This window comes from Mirounga leonina, unplaced genomic scaffold (genome assembly GCF_011800145.1).
Source record: "Mirounga leonina isolate KUSES-001 unplaced genomic scaffold, KU_Mleo_1.0 Mir_125, whole genome shotgun sequence".
NCBI lineage: Eukaryota > Metazoa > Chordata > Mammalia > Carnivora > Phocidae > Mirounga > Mirounga leonina.
In genome coordinates this window covers 57860661-57881259 of record NW_023270305.1, presented here as the reverse complement: position 1 = coordinate 57881259, position 20599 = coordinate 57860661, and the positions used below count along the sequence as shown (strand labels likewise).

General features: G+C 43.7%; 2 protein-coding genes across 6 annotated transcripts in view; one reads left to right on the top strand and one right to left on the bottom strand.

Moving 5' to 3' along the window:
• The window catches only part of EML6 (EMAP like 6), a 261708-nt gene that overhangs the window by 227441 nt on the left and 13668 nt on the right, over nt 1-20599 (top strand). The window contains exons 28-30 of one of the 2 annotated variants that reach the window (XM_035001543.1): nt 16123-16131; nt 16979-17057; nt 19558-19687. In XM_035001543.1, coding sequence (XP_034857434.1) covers nt 16123-16131; nt 16979-17057; nt 19558-19687 — 218 coding nt within the window. The remainder of the gene's footprint in view (nt 1-16122; nt 16132-16978; nt 17058-19557; nt 19688-20599) is intronic. The other variant, XM_035001542.1, reaches the window with a different exon arrangement.
• Nucleotides 296-19695, bottom strand: LOC118008124. 4 transcript variants are annotated; one of them, XM_035001548.1, is made up of 4 exons: nt 18971-19403; nt 14897-14981; nt 13332-13406; nt 296-997 (listed from the first exon to the last, which is right to left on the bottom strand). In XM_035001548.1, exons 1-4 carry the CDS (start codon nt 19159-19161, stop codon nt 905-907), a joined length of 444 nt encoding a protein of 147 aa, XP_034857439.1. In that variant the 5' UTR covers nt 19162-19403; the 3' UTR covers nt 296-904. The 4 variants fall into 4 exon arrangements, 2 of the variants coding, with proteins under 2 accessions (XP_034857439.1, XP_034857440.1); XM_035001549.1 differs by lacking the exon at nt 296-997 and adding an exon at nt 12124-13109; XR_004678588.1 differs by lacking the exons at nt 296-997; nt 18971-19403 and adding an exon at nt 19621-19695 and having other exon boundaries at nt 12124-13406.

Below are 20599 nucleotides of genomic sequence, written 5' to 3'. Positions count from 1 at the left end.
CCTGCTCTTGCCACGTGCTTGTTTTGCACAACTAAATAGTAATACGAATGTTAGAAGAGGTCAACAGTCAGAGGATGTAAAGGTTGTGTTTGTTATGACGAAAGATACACCAAGTGAAAACAGAGTAGGAGGTAACACACTATCTTCTAAAAGAACCAACTTCCCCTAGTCTTTCAAATTCCTCCTGGAACATAACCGATGCCCCTGTGGGGTAAGGATTCTACCAGGCACCAGAAACTCCCGTGTCATTCCCATAGAACTGAATCCTCCCCTCCCACCCCCACCCTGCCCAGAACTCCTCCCGGACTCTTCCAGAAACTCTGGCTCTGTGTTTGGCTACTCCCCAGATGACCATGACCAGTGCACGCAGTAAGACAGGGAGGAAAGGTCAACATTAAGAGACATCACCCAGAAGGCCCAAGCTTTAGGTGGATCTAATTCCATTTTTGATCCTTTACCCTCTGGCCTAAGAGTTGGCATTCATAGCATCAACTTAGCAGGAAAAGGACTTTGGACATTTCAGACTGATAACTACCTGGATACTCAAAGTCAGTCATATCAGTGAAACAAATTACTGTTTTCTTTGGAAAAATCCATTAAATCATTTTTCATTCTTTTTGTCCTCATATTTTGATGATAAACTCAGCACTGGTTAATTGGTTACTGTTGGTATATATTCCTTTTTAAAAGCATAGTTCTTGTTTGTCTCTTGAGGTAATAGTATAACATTTTTAGGTGCAGCCGATTCTGATGGTGCTATTGTTATCATTGTTTAATGTTTAAATTGTCACCGTGTGGTCTTTAGCAGACCTTTCTTTGGGTTGGTATCTGTGGCTTTTTCACAGTACCATCATGTACTTCTGAAATTGTCCTTGTTTTTGACAAGAGGTTGGTCCCATACTCATCATTGATTTTCCTGTGCCAGCATGGAATCTGGTTTCTGTGAGTGCACACTAGTTCCCCATAACTCTTGGAGGTGGCTTAAATGGTTGTAGACCTAAAATAGAAAAGAAAAAAAAAAACAACTTTTTTTAAGATCATGAGGTAAACTGATACTTTAAATTTAACTCTTTTTTTTGCCTTGTTTTAATAGGACATTTGTTATGCTTCAATGCACCATATTATATATATTGTATTTCTAAAGATTACATTGGATCATGTTGTGTAAAAGATGAGAAAGCTTTCTTTTTCTGGTTTTGATTCTTGGCTCGAGCTCTCTGAAATTGGCTTCAAAGAATGTAAAAATATAGGGCACCTATTACCTTAGATAGAATTTCTTAGAATTAGTGCACCGTGAGAGGTATAACCTAAGTCTTTCGGGTGTGACCTGAGCTCTCTGTCAGTTGTGGCCGCAGCAGGAAAGAAAGAGTGCTCTGAAAAGGAAGTAATTTGGGGAGAGTTTAATGAAAGGACTAGTCACAAAGGTGTGGGCAGGGTTAAGAGAAACAATAGCGATGGGGAGCCACTCCACCACTCTTGTGTTCAGAGGTTGGTGGGGGGAAGCTATTGCCAGATGTGGGGAGCATTAGCTGTGGGAGCAGACTGCCTTACAGGAGCTGAGACCCGAGGGAGAAGGTTAAAGGGCACCGACCTCAGTCCCCGCAAGGAGCTCTCCAGGGAATAAATTCCCCAGTTGCATTCTCCTCTGACCCTCTCATCTTCCTTTTTCTTTTCTTTTTCTTTCTTTTTTTTAAAAATATTTTATTTATTTGACAGAGAGATAGCGAGAGCAGGAACACAAGCAGGGGGAGTGGGAGAGGGAGAAGCAGGCTTCCCGCCGAGCAGGGAGCCCGATGTGGGACTCCGGGATCATGACCTGAGCCGAAGGCAGACGCTTAACGACTGAGCCACCCAGGCGCCTGACCCTCTCATCTTCCACTGATGCCCCTCTCAAGCTGAAGCCAGTCAGAGCTGAAGGGTCGTCAAAGGCCAGCCCTGGAGGGCTCAGAGCAGGAGGAGAGAAGGGTGGAGCGTAGACATGGAGGGGTGGAAAATATCCTGCTCATGCTCCTTTCATGTTTTTTTTTCTAATGGAAACTAGTATTATTATCACAGAAAAGAGCTTCTGGCCATTTTGTTGAACAGTAATTCCTATAATTTATAAATGCTTTTGAATATATACAGTCATTTCAAGATACCAGTAAATACAACCAAATCAGTATCAAGAATTATTAGAGACATTTAAAGCTCTACCTAATTTTAAATGGATCAGTTTTGATGAGCCATAGTTTTACACCCCTGTCTAGGGATGTCAGAAGAATTAACTTGTAGAAAACATTAGTACACTGAGAATGGTCACTTTTTAAAATTGATTATTTTTACTCACATTACATTTTTATATTCTCACATATCTTTAAAAATAACATGTGAACATCTTTGGCCCATCTCCAGAGGTTTTTATTTTCACATTAAGAAAAAGAACAAATTAGAAACTTACAGCGCTACAAGTATCTAGTGCCAATATCCAATTTTTTGTATGGATTAAATACCCGTGCAATCCCAATTTTGGGTATGAGGTAAGTGCATGATCGCAATACAGGTGGATCACAAAGACATCTTTTTCATAACTTATAGATAGGATCTATAATATCTCCCAATGTGGCATGTGGTCTGTTAATAAGATCCAAATGAGCTGACCAGCCATTGGTCTCCCAAGTTTCACGTGATTGGGCCATGGTTCCTAGTTGATTTTGAAATGTCTCCTGTTTGACACACTTGTCCCCATCTCCTCCTCCCATCACTGCTTAGATTAACCATCTGCATGGGGAATGGGAATAATGGAGATTTTTATTTGATATATTTAGTTGGAACATGCATTCAGACAAAAACCTAACTCTGTGATGAAAAAATACAAAATAAATACCAAGTGAAGTATTTTTATGGAAATTGGCATATAAATATTCAGTAACTTCTGTTCTTCTGAGTGGGTACACGGGTTAGCTCAGGGGTTGTGTTCTCACGGCACCTGAGTCAGCAGTCTGTATTTGTTCAAGGTCCTTTATTAACAAGCGCTGAGGCTTGCAGCTTTTGGCTGGCTGTCCAGGGATGAAGAAAAGAATGTGGGAATTGACTCTTTCTGTTTCTATCTTTATAACATTATATTTTCCACCTCTCACTTGAAGAAGGAGAGGTTCAACCCCTTCCCCCTGCCTTCTCACCTCAGAAGCTGCATAACTTATGACCAGCAATCAGAATCCCACACTGAGCTAAAGTGTGTCTCCCCTTCCTCAGCCGGGCCCTTGGCTTCCTGTCCCCTCTCCTGTCTGTCTCAGACTGGGAGGGTCATCTCTCCCTTTAGGAAAATGTCTGAGGTAGAAGAGTTCGTTTTTAACACCTAAATTGTATTGTCTTAGCACCAGTTTAATGTAGTTTACTTATGAATTATGGATAAGTGTAGAAATGATGACATTTATAGTTCTAGTCATCTCTTGATTAGATGTATGTAGTCTAGATGTTCAGCTCTTTGACCTGGCTGTGTAACGTACCCAATCACGTGGTAAGAAAAGTTTCAAGAAACAAACCTTTTTATACACTTTTATCAAGCAAGCCTTGTGTCTTAATTAAATACTGTTTGTTTTCCAGAGAGGGGGTCTGTAATATAATTAGAAAATCACTTTTAAATTTGAATATCGTCTTTAGTGTTTTTGTCCTAAATGATAAAGAATTACGAGGTTGAGCTACTGTCAGGGGAAATATTTAGTACTCATATATATTTTTTCATTTCCCTACCATCCAATAGTAGGTAAATGTCAACATATCTCTTTTTTTCTGTTTTCTTCCCAGTTTTACTGAGAAATAATTGACATCACTATATAACTGTAAGACCTACAGCGGTATGGTTTGATTATCGTATATTGTGAAATATATCGCCGCAGTAGCTTCATCTGCCTCCTTCCTCTCATAGAAATACAATAAAAAAGAAAGGAAGAAAACCTTGTCTTTGAGAGGTGAACTCTGAAGATTTGCTCTCTGTCCTGTATACCACACAACTATGTTTACAGTCCTCAGGCTCTCCATTACATCCTTAGTACGTACTTACCTTATAACTGGAAGTTTGTACCTTTGACCACTTTCCTCCAGTTCTCCTCAGCTTTCCCCTCCACCTCTGGTAATCATAAGTTTGTCTCTTTTTCTGCAAGTTTGGTTGGTTGTTTTAGATTCCATATATAAATGACAGCATATGGCAAATGGCTGGAATTCCTCTGTTTTTAATGGCTAATATTCTACTCTCTATTATACCACATCTTCTTTATCTTCATCCCTTGAGGGATACTTAGGTTATTTCTGTGTCTTGGCTATTGTAGGTAATGGTGCTGCACACATTGGGGTCCAAATATCTTTTCAAGTTAGTGGTTTTGTTTCCTTTAGATACATTTCCCAGATGTGGGATTACTGGATCATCTGGTAGTTGCATTTTTAATTTGAGGAGCCTCCATACTGTCTTCCACAGTGGTTACACCAGTTTGCATTCCCACCAACAGTGCACATGGGTTCCCTTTCTCCACATCCACTATCTATCTTGTCTTCATGATGATGGCCGAACAGGTGTGAGATGATAGCTCATTGTGGTTTTAATTTGCATTTCCCTCATGCTAGTGTTCATCTTTTCATGTACCTATTGGCCTGTCCTATATCTTTTTTGAAGAAATGTCTCTTGAGGCCTTTAGCCCATTTTTTTTAAGGTTTTTGTTTTTTTCCTTTGTTACTGGATTGTATGAGGTATATATATATGTATTTTGGATATTAACCCCTTATCAGATACATGGTTTGCAAATATTTTTCCCATTCCATAGGTTGTCTTTCCACTTTTTTGGTGGTTTTTTGGTTTTTTGGGTTTTTTTGCTGTGCAGAAACTTTTTAGTTTGATGTAATCCCACTTGTTTATTTTTTTTGTTGCTTGAGCTTTTGGTGTCATATCCAAAAAATCATCACCAAGACCCATGTCAAGGAGTTTTGTTGCTATGTTTTCTTCTAGGAGTTTCCAGGTTCCATGTTTTACTTTCAAGTCTTTAATCCATTGAGTTAATTTTTGGGAGTGGAATCAGATATGGGTCCAGTTTCTTTCTTCTGCGTGTGAATATCCAGTGAGCCCAGAACCATTTATTGAAGAGACTGTCTTTTCTCCATTGAGTATTCTTGGCTCCTTTGTCAAATATTAGGTTGACCATGTATGCTTGGGTTTATTTCCAGGCTCTTGATTCTGTTCCATTGGTCTGTTTGTTTTTATGCCAGTACCATACTGTTTTAATGACTGTAGCTTTATAGTATACCTTGAATCAGGGAGTATGATACCTCCTGCTTTGTTCTTCTTTCTTAGGATTTCTTTAGTTATTAGGGGTCTTTTGTGTTCCATACAAATTGTAGGAGTGTTTTTTTTCTACTTCTGTAAAAAATGCCATTGGGATCTTAAATAGGTATTGCATTTAATCTATAGATGGATTTTGGTAGTATTGACATTTTAACAATATTAATTCTTCTAATCCATGAATATGGGATACCTTCCCATTTCTTTCTGTCTTCTTCAGTTTCTTTCATCAAGATCTTACAGTTATCAGCATAGAGTTTTCACCTCTTTAGTTGAAATAATTCCTAAGTACTTTATTATTTTTGATGCTATTATAAATGGGATCAATTTCTTTACATCTTTTTTCAGAAAATTTGTTGTTAGCAATATAGAAATGCTACTGACTTTTTGTATGTAATTTTATATCCTGCAACTTGACTAAATTCATTGGTTAACTCTAATAGTTTTTGGGTGGAGTCTTTAGTATTTTCTATATATAAAATCATGTCATCTGCAAATAGAAACAGTTTTACTTCTTCCTTTCCAATTCCAATACCTTTTATTTCTCTTTCTTGCTTGATTATTTCACCCTAGGACTTTCAGTACTATGGTGAATAGGAGTGGTGAGAATTGTCACCCTTGTCTTGTTCCTAATCTCAGAGGAAAAGCTTTCAACCTTTCACCACTGAGCATGATGTTAGATATGAGCTTGTTTTATATGACCTTTATCATGTTGCGATATGTTCCTTCTATGCCTAATTTGTTAAGAGTTTTTCTTATGATTGGACATTGAATTTTGTCAAATGCTTTTTTTGCACCTATTGAGATGATCATAGGATTCTTTTCTTTCATTCTATTGTGATGTATCACAGTGACAGTCTGCGTATTTTGAACCATTCCTGCATCCCCAGAATAAATCCCCCTTGATTATGGTGAATGATCTTTTCAATGTGCTGCTAATTAAGGTTTGCTGGTATTTTACTGAGAATTTTGGCATCTGTAATCATTAGGGATATTGGCCTGTTATGTTCTAGTAGTGTCCTTTTCCAGTTTGGTATCAAGATAATATCAGCCTTGTAAAATGAGTTTGGGAGTGGTCCCTCCTTTTTTATTTTTTATTTTTATTTTTGGAAGAATTGGGGTTAATTCTTCTTCAAATGTTTGGTAAATTTCACTAGTAAAGCTACTTCATTTTGGGGTCTTCTTAGTTGGAGTAATTCACATATTTTAAAGTAGAAATCTTCACCGTTAAAATTTTTAATTTGAAATCATTCTCTATTTTTGGCCATTTTTTATAGCAAAGGTTAGTTAATGACAGAGTTTTATATCAACTGTGTTATTACCATTACCTCCAATATTTGAAACCATTGGCATCTGTAAATTCCCCTTGTTTTTTGATTCTGGAGTCTCTAACTTTTACAAAAAGAGTTGAATCAGTGAAAGTCAAAGCAACACTCAGTTCCCTTGGGGCTTCCTTTTACATCTAAACCTCAATAGGTGTGCAGTGTTTATCTGGAAAGTGGCTGGCTGCATTCTGGCAAGGGCCTGCAGGAGTCCTTGGCATTAATCCCGCTCTGACAGCAATCTGCTTGGTCATCACAATAGGACAGTGATGTCAGTGATGGAAAGATGACAGTACAAAAGTTAGAGATGTAAAGTTTCTTTAATTTTGGAGTATTGGAAAGCTGTAAGCATAGTTACATAAGGCAGGAACTAACAGCATTTCCTTAGCCTGTGTTAAGGCTTCGCAAGTCCCCAGAGTACGCCAATGAAACAGACAGCCATACTTAGGAGAACTTCTTCGAAATAGAAGAGCCTCCCCTTACTGTTCTCCTGAGGTTTTATTTTATACATTTTAATATTCTGTCTCCTCCCCAAACACATACCCAAGTGTTTAGGATGGTCTGACTACGTGCCTGCAAGCTCAGAAGGTATAACCACACCAAAACAATTCTCACACACTGCAACATGTTTACATGAGATTAGGGAAACTGACTTTGGCTTGACCAGAATCTTGCCTCAGCATGCCCTGGTTTCAGGTTGTGTGAGGTTATCTCCAACACAGTGGGATAGAGTCCTTGGTCATCCTTCTGCTCTACCTGTGGTGCTTGCCAAGATCTTCTTTGTTTGTCCTTGTTTTTTGCCAAGTCTGAGATTGGCTTCATGGAGGATGACCTTTTTGGGCTTTGCTCTATTATCCCACTCCTGTTGTTGGAGGCCTTAAGAGGTGAGCAATCACAGGCCTTTGTTGTTGGCCAGATTTGGGGATTCTCATAAAGCCCCTCTCCTGCAGGTAGGATGTCAACTCTGTGAAAGCAAAATTTCTGATACAGTGCCTTTTCTCAGAATTTGGTAACAGTGCCAGCACTCAGTAAATGATTATTGATTGAGTGGATAAACTCCTTCACAATTTAACAAGTTTAGGTTCATTTCTAGTCACTGATATCCATGGGCTAGATATCAGAGTCTTTGATCTTGTTGGCATCTTGTCTTTATATCCATAATCCATTTTGGAAATTTCTTTCTCTAAGAATTTGGCACCCCTGGCCATTTTTCCAGTTCTCAGTTTAGTCTCCTCCTGGCTTCTGCCTTTAGGCAATTCCTAACAACTGTCCTTACTCCTAGTCTCTGTGGTGTTGAGACTAACTCTCCCCTTTTTCTGGCAAGGAGTGTGTGACATGGGTGATCCAGGGGACCAGGCACCTCCTCTGATCATTCATATGTGCTATGAGCTTCCTTTCATGTGGATGGATGAATGGTGCCTCCAGTAGTCCCCCCACACAGGGACTTGTCCCCGGGCACCAGTGGCCCCCTGAACTACTCACCCACATTTGACCCCAGCTGTCAACATCGCAGTATCTCTTAGTAACCCCCACTTGGACCTCCAGGTAAATCAAGATCCTGAAGGGTGATCCTCTCCTTCCCGTCTCAGTAAGTGTTCCACTATGAAGAGGGCAGTTTGGGCACCCCCAAACATGTATGAGGGAGGTGTTTGTCCTGAGTGGAGTCTCTTTCCCAGTCCTCCATGGTGTGCAAAATTATGTCACCCTCCGTCCATCTCAGCTCCCCAGTGTGAGGAGATGCTGGGGTGGCATTGCCAGAATTATTCTTAGCAGGGGATTATAAAGGAGGAATCTGTGAATACTCCTACATTAATATTTTAGTCCCTCTAGTACATTTTTAACCATCAATCTATGCCATATGTTCCTTGGGAAACCAAGACGCTTTTACCAATCCACAATTAGAAGCAGATTCTGAGCCTTTTATAAATGCTGGTTTCCTCATCTCTGAAAGGTTGGATCCCAGCACCAAATGACCTCAAGACTGCACTCTAGCACTAGGGTTTTGCAAACCTTTTCCTAAGTTGTGCTTACAGCTGAATGGGGAAGGCCCTAAAATTGACCTCCTACTTTATCATATCCCTTCTGAATTGGTTTATACAGATTTATGAACTTAAGCAAAAAGAAAATCTTATAAAGAAAACGATACACCATGGGTTTATAAAGAAACACTAAAGGAATTTTGTTTTTGTTTCAGCCCCAAATTAATAGCCACCTTTAATCCTTGGATCCTGAATATTTTGGTCCATGTATCAAGATGCTTAAAGTTCCACTGGATTGTCAGCTTTGTCTGTGAGTCTCTTAGTGCCTCAAGGGTCAGTGCCGAGCTGTCCTGGGTCTCCCCGTGTGCCTAACGCAGTGCTGTGCTCACAGTACATGGTAAACAAATGTTTGTCGAATGAGTAGATGAATGGATGAATTTACTTAGCCTGCTTCTCTTAATATTTAAATATATTCATCTGTCCTCAAAATGGTCTATAAATCCCTTCTTGGTCAGCAACCAGATTTACCTTCATTTTGTTAGCATCCATGGGTGGTCTCATCTTTGTGGGGCACGGTGTGACCCACGTAGAATCTGGCGTGGGACAGCTCTCTCAGGTTAAACAATTTTATCTTCATACCATCTGTCTGTTAGGAATTAAATGTCTGTTTGGTTTAAATCTATTTAAATAACCCAAGGCAAAAAGAACGGAAAAGGCAAGTCTGTGTTATTGTAGCCGTCACACCTATTTTACATCCAAAGCTTCTCTGTCAGTGGATTTACAGTGAAACAAATAACATGCTCACAGGTGGCGAAGTGTAAAAATACTGCAAAAGTTAGCTAGATTTCCCTGAATTGAAAGAAACCGCCATCTCTAGGTAATCCCCAATTTTTCTTCTAACCTTTTCTGCTATGTTCAGGGAGAGAAACCTGCCCCCCAGTTTTTTTTTTGTTTTGTTTTGTTTTTTGTTTTTTAATGCTGTATTTAATCAGTCACTGCCCATTTCAAGTTTGCCTGAAGCATGGTGAACTTGGCGAATCAGGACAGTGCTCCCCTCCATGGGAAAATAAACGAATAAACAGCCTGGCACTTCCCCTTTCCTCGCTCCCCTGGCCTCACAGAGGCCCTTTGTCATCATTGATCAGTAGCTGCTTTGTGAGCTCAGATTGTAAGAGCTGCTAAGAACTGACAGTCTTGCTAACAGGTGCTTCTGAATTCACCCTCAAAGTTACCATTTTGAGATCTGTCAAACCCCCTACATCCTATCTTGAAGCTTGGTCTGATAAATGGGAAGGAGCCTGAATTCTCCATTTCCATCCCATTTGTGATGATGGACTGCCCTTAAAGAGCCTAAGAGTTCGTTCTTAGGAGACATGCCATTGCCTGTCTGTTGCGTGTAAGCCAGGCTCAAACCTCACTCGGGGGCAGCGATTGCACGTGTGCGGGGCACACAGGCCAAGGAGCATCCCTGCTCTCCCAGAGCATTTCTCTCTAGGCTGAGTTGTTCTTTATTCCACCCCTTAGTTCTGTCGAGTTCTGCACTCCCGGCTGGTCTGAGTAGGTAGAAGCTGGCAAGGTTCCTGTTCTTTAACAAGGTGGGAGGATGTGAAGTTACGGTATCTATTAAACTCTCAAAATGCTGAAATTAACCATTTCAAATGCCTGTTGTTTACCAATGTAACTCTGAATAGTTGGGTTTTTTAAGGGAATTTAATGCTACCTTCATAAATGATTCCCCTTATTCACTTCTTTTGATTTTATGTATTGTTTGAAGCAAAATAATGACTTTGCTATAACTGATAATTTTAGGAATCAAACCTGCCATTCATTAGAGCCTAGTTTGTTCACTTTTTATCATAAAAAAATGTGCCAGGGCTTGAAAATGCAGAGGTAGAGTGATTTTTTTTTTTTAAAGATTAATACACCCAGGAAATCATACTCTTACAGTGTAAACAGTTGACTCAAACCACTGGCTCATGGAGGTAACGAACACGTCACACACTGGTGAGCGATTTTCTGATGAGAGGCAGCGTCTCTTACAGGACAGTGGCAGGGTTGGGTGCCGTTGTTTCTCTCAAGTCTCTGAACATGTCTCATCTCCATTTGGCGGGACTGGGCGCTACCGGGGTTGTTACCCTCCCTTTTTCTCCTATTGTGTGGTTGTAATGTGGTAACCGGGGAGGTGTTTGGAGAAGCAGTTGTTGGGGTGCATGATTCGTGCCCCTTGAAACAGTGTCCCTAGCTGTAAGGTGTGGGGGATCAGGTGTTCTGTGGGTGTTTGTAAAGCATATTGACTCGCTCTTTGGCCAGCCCCACCCCACTCTTTGAAGTTCCCATCATGCTCTGCCATCTTTTCCCCTTTCCTGTCCTTGTCAGTTATCAACTTCCTGTCTCTGAGGAGTTTCGCTAATGGTCAACCAACTGACCGCCAGCTCCTGCCAGGCAGGGGTTATATCATCACCAGTAGCTCCCTTCTCCATCAGTGTCTTCAACTTCTCTCCTCTAGATTTCTCATTCCCAGTAATACTGATCTTAATCCTCATTAAACCATCCTAGATACCTTGATACTTCCATTGTTTCTAGATTCATCAACTCCTCCTGGCCTCATTGTTTTGTCTGCCTGAATGCCACTTTTCCAGTCTTCTTGGCTCTTCACCCCTGTATTTCCCCTACAGCACATACCTCCATTCTTCTGACTAGAAAATCGCACTAGTGCAGACTGCCCTCACAGAGTCCATGTTGCCAGGGACACTGAGGCCCTCCACTGCTCCTTCGTGTTCATGTCTTTGGTTGGCTCCCTCTGCCAGCCACTCCACAGTGAAAGACAGTTCTGGCCTTTCCTCATCCTCCTGCCCAAACCCTACACCCTACTCTTGGCTTTTCTACCCTACTTCATGGAGAAAACAGAAGCTATTGGGCATGAACTCTATCTTGGACCTTCTTTATCGCTCCTCTGTTTTGCTTCCCATCCTTTACCCCATGTAAACCATTCACTTCCTTTCTTCTCAGAAGGATGAAGTCCCTCCTCCTATTCAAGGCTGGTCCTTCAGCTGGTGCTTGGACCTCAGCCTGCCAGCCATCTTTGCTCCCTGATCATTGCCTTTCACTCCTATATCTCTTATGCCACTCCCCCCGAACTGGATCCATGTCCTCAGCCAAGAAATGCATTCTGGTCTTTCCCATCCCCACCAAACTCTGCTCGGGAAATAAGTTAATCTTCCCACTGATCCTATACACCTGCACACATATTCCTGCCCTTACCTTCCTTCTTCTCATCCAGGCTTTACCAAATCTCTCCTTCACTCTCTAGCCCATTCTATCAGTTAGTCTTCTGTCCCTGCCATCTTGCAGACATGGTGACTTTCAGATCCCCAAATCCTCTTTGTCTTATTAAAAGGAAGAACGTGCTTCTTCTAGAGTAGCATTGTGTGGTAGAAATACAATGCAAGCCACATAGGTGATTTTTCTAGTAATCGCATTTAAAAAGTTAAAAGAGATGGTGAAATTAATTTTAATAATGTATTTTATTTAACCCGATATATTAAAAATATTATTTCCACACATAATCATTGTGAAAATTATTAATGAGTCATTTTATTTTCTTTTTTGAAAACTATTTTTACTAGGTCTTCAGAATTGGTGTTTATATTACTGTTACAGCACGTCTTAATTTGGACGAGCCACATGTGGCCAGTGGATACCATGTAGGATAGTGAAGTTATATCCATTCTTCTCTCACTTATTTTTTAGGAACTATCTTTCCTGGCCCTCCTCCTACCTCTTCAATCATTTCTTCTCGGTGTCCCATGTCTGCCCCGTCTTCTAGCCATTCACATGCTGTTGGTCCTCAGGCTTCCAACTCTCTTCCTGATAATCTCATATATTCCACCCATTGGCCGATGGTTCTCTGAGTCCCACCTCTCAGTTGGGCTTCCAGCCCACAGACGTCCAAAGTTTAACATGCCACAAGGGAGCTCATCATCTTTTGTCATGACTCTTCTCTTCCTGTCTCAGTCATTGGTACCACCATCTACCAGGTGCCCAGGCAGAAAACTGGTATTCCACTTGAATTGCTCTTCCGCCTTCAATGCCTACAACTAAGCAATTACAAAGTTCTTGAAGTCTACTTTGCCAGTATTTCCTTAAAGATTCCCTTGTTTCCTTCTCTACAACTACTGCTTTAGTCAAGATCTTCATCATCCTTCCCTTGGATTGCTGGAGTGGCTTCTTCAATAGTCTGCCCACCTTATTCATAGTTCCTCCTTTATATTCTTTATGCCCTCAATTTTTCACCCAAATAAATTGATATTCACCTAAAATGGCCAAGTCTGGGATTATATCCCCATTTTTGTAAAGAAAAAAAAGGGGGAGATGGGCTATATTATAGGCTTCAGTCCAAAGAATTTGGAAGTTGGCAGGCTTCCCTCAGGGCATCCCTTTATTCTCCTGTCTGACTCTCTCCCTTCTACTCCAGTTCACCAATGAGCAGTTCTACAAGTGGTTCTGGAAGACACAGGAATACATTTAACAGAATCCAACTCCTTTTGTTTTGATAATGGAGATCTCCCATGGCTTTGTAGAATTTTCCTCAACTTGAATTTATCTGAGCACAATGGTTCTTAATCTCTCTCTCTCAAATCACATATGTCTTCGAAAATTTGCTAAAGACATGCCTCATTTCCCCCAGAAAAGTGCACAGGTGCAAACACAGTTTAGCATAAGTACCTGAAGCCCACCCATGGGCTGATAAGTCTCGTTGGAGGACAATACTGAAACAGTGCTCAGATCATCTGCTGGTTCCTGCAAAAAAGGATCAAAAGTAGCTTGGTTTCCCAAGACATTTCGAAGACTCTTAGACCATTTTATGCCACATTTTGGAATCTGAAGAAAGCTATGTTTCCTCCAAGGACCCTTTGAACATTGTCTGACTAACAACACTGAAAACAATTCCAAACTTTCATTTCTTGGCTAAAAGTAGCTGATTTTCTCCACACCCACACCCCTCTCTTATAGAAGCTGTTTGCAACAACTTTGTTTCTTACTTGCTTTCTGAGCCTCACTCCCCAGTTGGCTGTCATGTTGCGCTCATCTGGGGGTGTGACTGATTTTCCTCCCGTCTTCCATCATTTCAGACGCTTCCCTCAGAGACTTGGCTCTTGGCCCTCTCCTGCGCATCTCAGGTCATCATGTGCTCTGCCCCACCAGCACCCTGGGGGGGGCAAAGAGGGGTGAACACCGGGCCCTGGCCACCTCTGGGGGGCTCTCTGTGAGGTGAGAGCTCGTGTTGGGAAGACCCCACACGTCTTCAAGTGAGCCTAAGCTTTCTCTTCAGCAGCCCAGCTGCCAGACGACAGGATTGCAGCACCAACCGACCTCATGGTCCTTCCCTGCCCAAGAATGTGCCATTTCCACAGAGGCCATGGGGCTGTGCAGTAGGGACTACCCACCGGCAAGGGTGGGTGTTGCAGCCTGCACCCCCCAGTGCCGCAAAAGAACACTGCCGCCTCGTTGCTTAACAGCCAGTCACGAGCTCGAGTCCACAGGCCTCCCCTTGGCTTTTTGCCTCTGCTCTGTCTTCACTGGCAAAGCTTCTCTTCTACTCTCTCAGAGCTCAAGCCTGTCCGTAGTCCTCTCTCCTGATTATCCAGTTTGTTTGCTCTTTTGCCAGGCTCCCTCCTTAAGTTTCTTGCCCAGTGGAAACTCTCTTCTTTGTTTCCCTGAGTGACTTCAAAGTTCCACTTGCCTCCAGAGGCCCCTTTGTGTCTCTGCTCCCCCCCTCGGGGATCCCCCCCACCATTCGCCCCCCACACTGGGCTCTTCACCTTCCCGTGTCTCCCCGCTAATCCCCACTGCGCTCACTCCCTTCCTGGCTCTCCCATCCTGAGTACCAGCTGGGACAGCCAGCTATAAAGAGTTTATTGGACTGAGAAGTGAGTGAATGTTCTCATGCACCCTACTCTTTCCCACCTCAGCAAAGCTTTTCAGAGTCACATTTCCAATGGAATCTGAATCTGGAAGGATTTAGATCTGCTGGAAAATGCCAAACCTCCAGCCTTTGGCTGTGTTTGAGATTTTTGGCAGTTCCTCCCACGTCTGATGTTACGAACACTGTTTATAGATGCCTGGAAAGAAGCCTTTAATGCTTGTATTGTGTTTTAACTTGCTTTCCTTTGGAGGCAGGGAATTGTCAAGTAAGTATTCACAGCACTCTGGAAAAGCCCAGGTGTTCGATGAGCATCCAGTACTAAGCGTTCATGCAGAATCCACAACCGCCAAGGGTCTATACTTACAATCCGCTGAATTTGCCACCATGCAGGTTTCTTCCTTTTGCCCCTCTCATCTTCAGTTTTGAAGCAATACAGCCATAAACATATGCTTGTGAAATAAGAAAGAAACATTCTGAGATTGCTTTCCTTTTCAGTTTTTAACTGAAAATCAAGGTGAAAAAAAGCATCGGATTGCCTCTATGTGTATATATATACAATCTCGTGTATATATGAATATGCAGTGTCTGTGCTTGTATGCATACTTTGTATACCCTGTATAATATGGGACATATTATACAGCCTGTGTGTACCCCGGAAACGAGCCCTGTGTTTAACCTCAAATTCTGCCTCTGAACCACGCTGTAGCCCCAGTGTCCTCCTGCCCCCATCTCAGACCTCGGCTTGCTTCTGTCACACACTTGAACATTCTTAGGTGAAAGAAGAAACCCACGGATTTCATTTGAAAGTCCCACTAAAACAGAAGAAAGAGCAGATGTCCTGGGAAGTGATAATTAATGTGAAGGAAGTGTCTAATTGCGAGAACTGGCATGCACCCAGCCTCCCGGTTTTGCTCAATTTGGCAGCAAATGACATCAGCCGGGGGTGTCGTTTCGCAGAGCTGTGCTTGCTCCCTATTCTTCAGTGCAGATAATACCATTTGGTCCAATTATCACTTATGATTACATAACCTGTTTTGATTGAAGAGTTTCTCAGAAAATAAAGGTAACTTGTTTTTGCCCCAGCACAAAAACGCAAGCCGTTCCAGCAGGCAAGCTGCCCAACCAAGAAACACTGGGAATTCTTAGGCTAAATTATGAGTCGAACTTGATTCGGAAACAAAGCACCCATTGTGCGTAACTGCCAGCAACATCCAGGAGGATGTGATCGTTTCTCTGACCACAGGTTTTTCCCCAGCACACTCTCACATAAGCCGAGTCCCCAGGCGCATTCACAAAGTCGCAGAGAGCGTGCGGGAAGCATTGACAAGGCTTCCTTTTTTCTCCCTATTCTGTAGGCGCTTTAGTGCAGAGTTTGCCCAGAGACGCCAGGGTATGAGCTTTCTGGATTCGTAGACTGGTGCACTCTTTCATTTCTGTTTTAGTTCTTTGCTGGCATGCCCGGGAAGCATGGTTTGTGCCACACAGGAATGTCTGTTCACTTGGATAATGCTTGTGCATGAATGAGGTGGTTGCTAATGTGGCTCTGAACTGTACTAAGTTTCTCACTTGGCTTTGTTTGCTGCTTACAAGGGGATCAAGGTAATCCTTTCTCTTTGCATAGCCCAAGAGCAGTAACTTGTGGATTTGGAACCTGCAGTGGGAGCTGGGACAGGTCTCTCCCCACCCATCCCCCGTGTCCTCAGCTCTGGGAAGTCTGATTTAAGGGAACCTCACGTTACAAAAAGTGGGCCTACTGGTGTAAGAGTGGAGAGCTTACCCATCATACAGTCTCTTAGCTAAATTTGGAGGCCCAGAGCCAAAATTGAGCAGGGAAAGGCAAACTTCGGGATGATGGTAGCAGTTTAAGGTAAACCATAACTCCAAGGTGTAGGGCCGAGTGGGCATTCTTTCTGCCTTCTCTCCCTATACTTCCCACTTGCCCTTTTGTGTATCGAGAATGACCAGGGCACTTGGCCATCTGGGCCCATTCCCACACCTGACTTTTAAGTTCCACTTCACCCCATGCCACGATTTTGACCACCTAATTCTGAACAACATAGGCGCGTTCCTGCCTGGAAAATGGCTGGTGGGTTCAGGAAGCATAGCCTCTTCCTTCTCATTCTTAGGCTCCTCTTTGGTTTGAAAATCAGCCCCTCTGGCTCCTGTGTTCTTCCTGGCTCCCAGGAGGTAGAGAGCCTGATCCCTGACTACGATGCCTTAGGTGTGGCGTAGTCCACCCCAGTGCCTCTAAATCCACGCCTCCATCATCTGGGACCCCTAATGTCAGAATCTACCCTTTCTGGGGGAGCAAAGGAGGAAGCAGGACAGAACAAACCCAGGTGGAGGGTCTGCTGCGTGGGGACCAACAACCTTGCTGCCTTTTGTTCAACACTATGTTTTGGGTTGTTTTTGTTTGTTTGTTTGTTTTGGTCACTCTCTGTTCCAGACCACCCGTTAGCAGAGCAGCTCCCCAGCCTGAGAAACTCCAGAAGAACAATATCACCAAAAAAAAGAAACTGGTTGAGGTGAGGAGGTTAAACTATTTTGTTTTTTATCTGATATCAGTGTTCTAAGACCTGCCTGATGGACATCACTATCTGCCTGTCCCATAGGTACCTTCTAGTAAACCTGAATGGACCTGCTGGATCTCTCTTGTCCTCTCTCCCTCCTACATAGCGTTGTGGCCCCAATCCCAGGGAATCACACCCACTGGGTCATGTTCCTTCAGCCCTGTCATGGGGTCCTGTCAGTACTAACTTGCAAATGTCCCATGTCCTTCGAACCTGACTCCTTTCCCCCAGACCTAGTCCCCCTCAGGGGAGAAGAGGGGAGACACAGTGGGGAGCACAAGTTTATTCACTGTCTCTAATGTTGTGGGAGCTTTCACGGTGAGCTGGGGACTGTGTACGTACTTCCCAAGATGTATTTCATGCACCTCTCATACCTGTGAGGAGGATAGTACTATTGTTTCCATTTTACAGATAAGGACACCAGCTTCCAGAAGTTAAGTGACTGATTAGGTCCCATGCCCAAGTTCTCCAAGCCAGGGAGTAGAGAGAGATTTGAACTTGGTCGTTCCTACTTAAGGATTGCCGCTCTGTGGACCTGTTCTTTTCTAAGAGGGGCCTCCTAGCTGTTGTTTCTGCATTCAGAGTCCCCTCCCTCTCTGACACATCTTGCTGCCCACAGAGTTCGAGCTCTAAAATACAACTCTTCAAGTTTCACCGCAGCTTTAAGACCTGGGAGATTCCCACCCTGCCAGGGGGATTCAAGTGCCTGGTTTCAAAACCTTAACCAGGAGCCACCTTCCAGCTTCAGCACCTGTGATTTGCCACTGCACCTCAAATCTCCAGTCCCCAAACCCCTTACTTAATGTTCTCTGATGCAGGGGTGGGCCCTCAGGACCCTGTGTATTAGAAGGTGTTGCCTCTTGCCTCCCCACACCCTGGTCTTTCTAAGCTCTTCTCTGGCATCTTCTCTGTGCGCTTCCCTGATTCTCCTCATCCTAAACCCTCCTATATCCTTCACACACACCCCCCATCCACTGCCCTTGTCATAGGCACTACCGCCATTATTTCTCAGTCATCTGTCCCTCCTACCACACTGTGAACTCACTAAGGACAGAAGAATCCATCTTAAAAATTTTTTTATTGGAAAAGGAGGACTAATTGGGGGTATTTATCATGGAACAGAGCATAGGTCAGAAGATGCGGCTGAGCTTTAGGAAAAGACAGGATCCAGAAGCTGAGAAGCCATCATAAACCAAGATGGTGCCTCTTTCTGCCCACCAGGGCTCTGTATGTCTGATGCATCCTTCTCTTTTTCTGCAGACTTCTTGAACTATTTTGGTAGATGATGGGTATTACCCAGCCCCTGAGTTTATATCTCCTCACTTAGTTAGACAGCCAAGCCTACCAGTGTCCTCAATTCTAAAATCCTGGGGGAAACCATCTGGCCCCATTTGACTTAGTGTCCACCAGGATGAGGGGTCACATATTACACATGCAGCTTCTGGGAGACATATGGGGGTGGGAGAAGGCTGAGATGAAAGGAAGAGAAGGGCTCTCTAGGCAAGAGAGATTTCAAAAAGCAAAGTTATACAAATGGGAAAGCTCATGATAAGTGGGCTAAATAGACAATTCAGCTTGACCAAGGGGTACAGGGCATGTGTGAGTAGGGGTAATTATGCCAGCTTAGGAGTTTGGGCTTTATCCCAAATGCAGTGAAAGTCCGTGAATGTTCTGGAGTAAGGAGGGGTTATGGTATTTTAGGACAATTACTCTGATGTTTGCAACTGATGAGCTTTAGAGAGAGAAATCAGGGAACCTAGAAAAAGGGACCCACACCTTCTTAATCTCGTACCCCACCCACCAGCACCGTGCCTAGCACAGAAGAGCTGCCAACAGTACGTGTGCGCCAAATCGCATTAATAACTGACCTGATCTTAATCGGCCACTGCTCTGTCATGGAAGACAAGACGGGAAGAAGAGAAAGACTGCAAACCCAGAACAGTATCTCGTTGTTGAAAAAAAAATGCAAATGATGTAGAAACTTTGTAGGGCAAGCACCAGGCAACAGAATGAGCATGCCATTTGCCTCGATACTCTGCCCTGCCAGTCCCAATGGCATCCGTGGGAATCCAAGCAAAGCCCTGGGCCACCATTCAGCCCCCCTAAAGAGTGCCTGCCCAGGCACGGACACAAAACTTCCAGGTAGCCTTTGCAGGGCCTCGCAGCAGTAGGCCTGGACTCACCTGGAGAGCCCCGAAGCTTATCTGGCCTATTGAGAAAACTGCCTGTAATTCTGTATGGGAGCCTAGTCCCCCTAGCGTTTCAGGGAACTAAAGAAAGGGCTGCGTTTTCTCCTCAGCTAGCCAAGAAGCCAGAGGCTTTCGGCTTGGGGTTGGCTGTCCAGCCCGCCGCGCGGTCCCCATGAGGTAAGGGGCTGGCTGCCCCCCGAGCGCGGGCTCCCGGCCCTGCTCCTGCTTCCTCTGAGGGCCGCTCCCCTCTGTGTGTGGGAATGTAGGAGCTGGCTCTCGATCACGTGTTTGGCTACAGGGGATTCGACTGTCGCAACAACCTGCATTACCTGAATGACGGCGCGGACATCATCTTCCACACGGCGGCGGCTGGCGTGCTGCAGAACCTGGCCACGGGTAACGCGGCCCCGGGGCCCCCTCTGAGGGCAGGCTCCGCTTCCCGCCCCCCCGCCCCCCCCCCGGGTGTGCCTCCCCCTCCTGAGACGCCCAGGAGCTGGCGCCTTCTCGGCCTGTGGGAGCCGGTCCTCTCCATTCCAGCCTGGAATCACTTGGTCCTAGAAAGTGTGGAGGCCCACGTTCAAAGGTCAAAGCCCTCTTCCTTTCTAACAACAACACCCTGCTGCCAGCCCTCGGAGGGAGGTGTCCACGTTTCCGTCAGCTGCTCAGAGGCTGGGAGGGGGGGACAGGAGCCGGAAAGAGGGTGTGGGGAGTGGAGAAATTCCTTGCAGCCGGTTACCAAGAACGGAGCCCCGGGGAACTTTGCTCATTAATTTTTCACAGTGACCAATATTTTAGCAGCTCAGATTTTCAAGTCTGGCTTGCTTTGACGAGTTAGCCAGAAGAATGAGAACTCTTACAGCATAAGCAAATCACCCCAAATGTCCCTTCACTGTAGGATGGCTCAAACAAATAGTTGAAAAAGAAACACGGCAAGCTGAAAGAAGTGTTCAGAAATTAATTTGACACCCATATCTTTGCCACCGGATTTAAATGTGTTCACATCTTGCCTTATTCGCTTCCTATCTTAAAACAGACCCCCTTTCTTTTTTCAAATTTTTATGCTCCTTCCCAAGTCTGCACACTTGTTTATGCATACATTTTTAGACCGTGAAGTCACTGAGCACATAATGATTTGCCTTTTTTGGAAAGGAGGGCCTTGAAATTTTCTATATGTTTTCTCTTTTGTGTAGCCACATATTATCACTTTAGTAGCAATGTGCTATTTCTTTGTCTACCAGTGCCTTCATCTACCTCTTAGTTCTTGGGCCTTTGGATGGGTTTACAGTGGCTACCTTGGAAGTCGGCAGG

What these genes read in the sequence shown, in the direction of transcription:
- LOC118008124 (XM_035001548.1), bottom strand. Translation starts at nt 19,161, where the DNA reads ATGCCATTGGGACTGGCAGGGCAGAGTATCGAGGCAAATGGCATGCTC. An exon ending in CAGTGGCCGATTAAGATCAG is followed by an intron (nt 14,982 to 18,970) that starts GTCAGTTATTAA and finishes TTATTTCACAAG; the next exon opens with CATATGTTTATGGCTGTATT. An exon ending in AGCCCATGGGTGGGCTTCAG is followed by an intron (nt 998 to 13,331) that starts GTACTTATGCTA and finishes TTTCTATTTTAG; the next exon opens with GTCTACAACCATTTAAGCCA.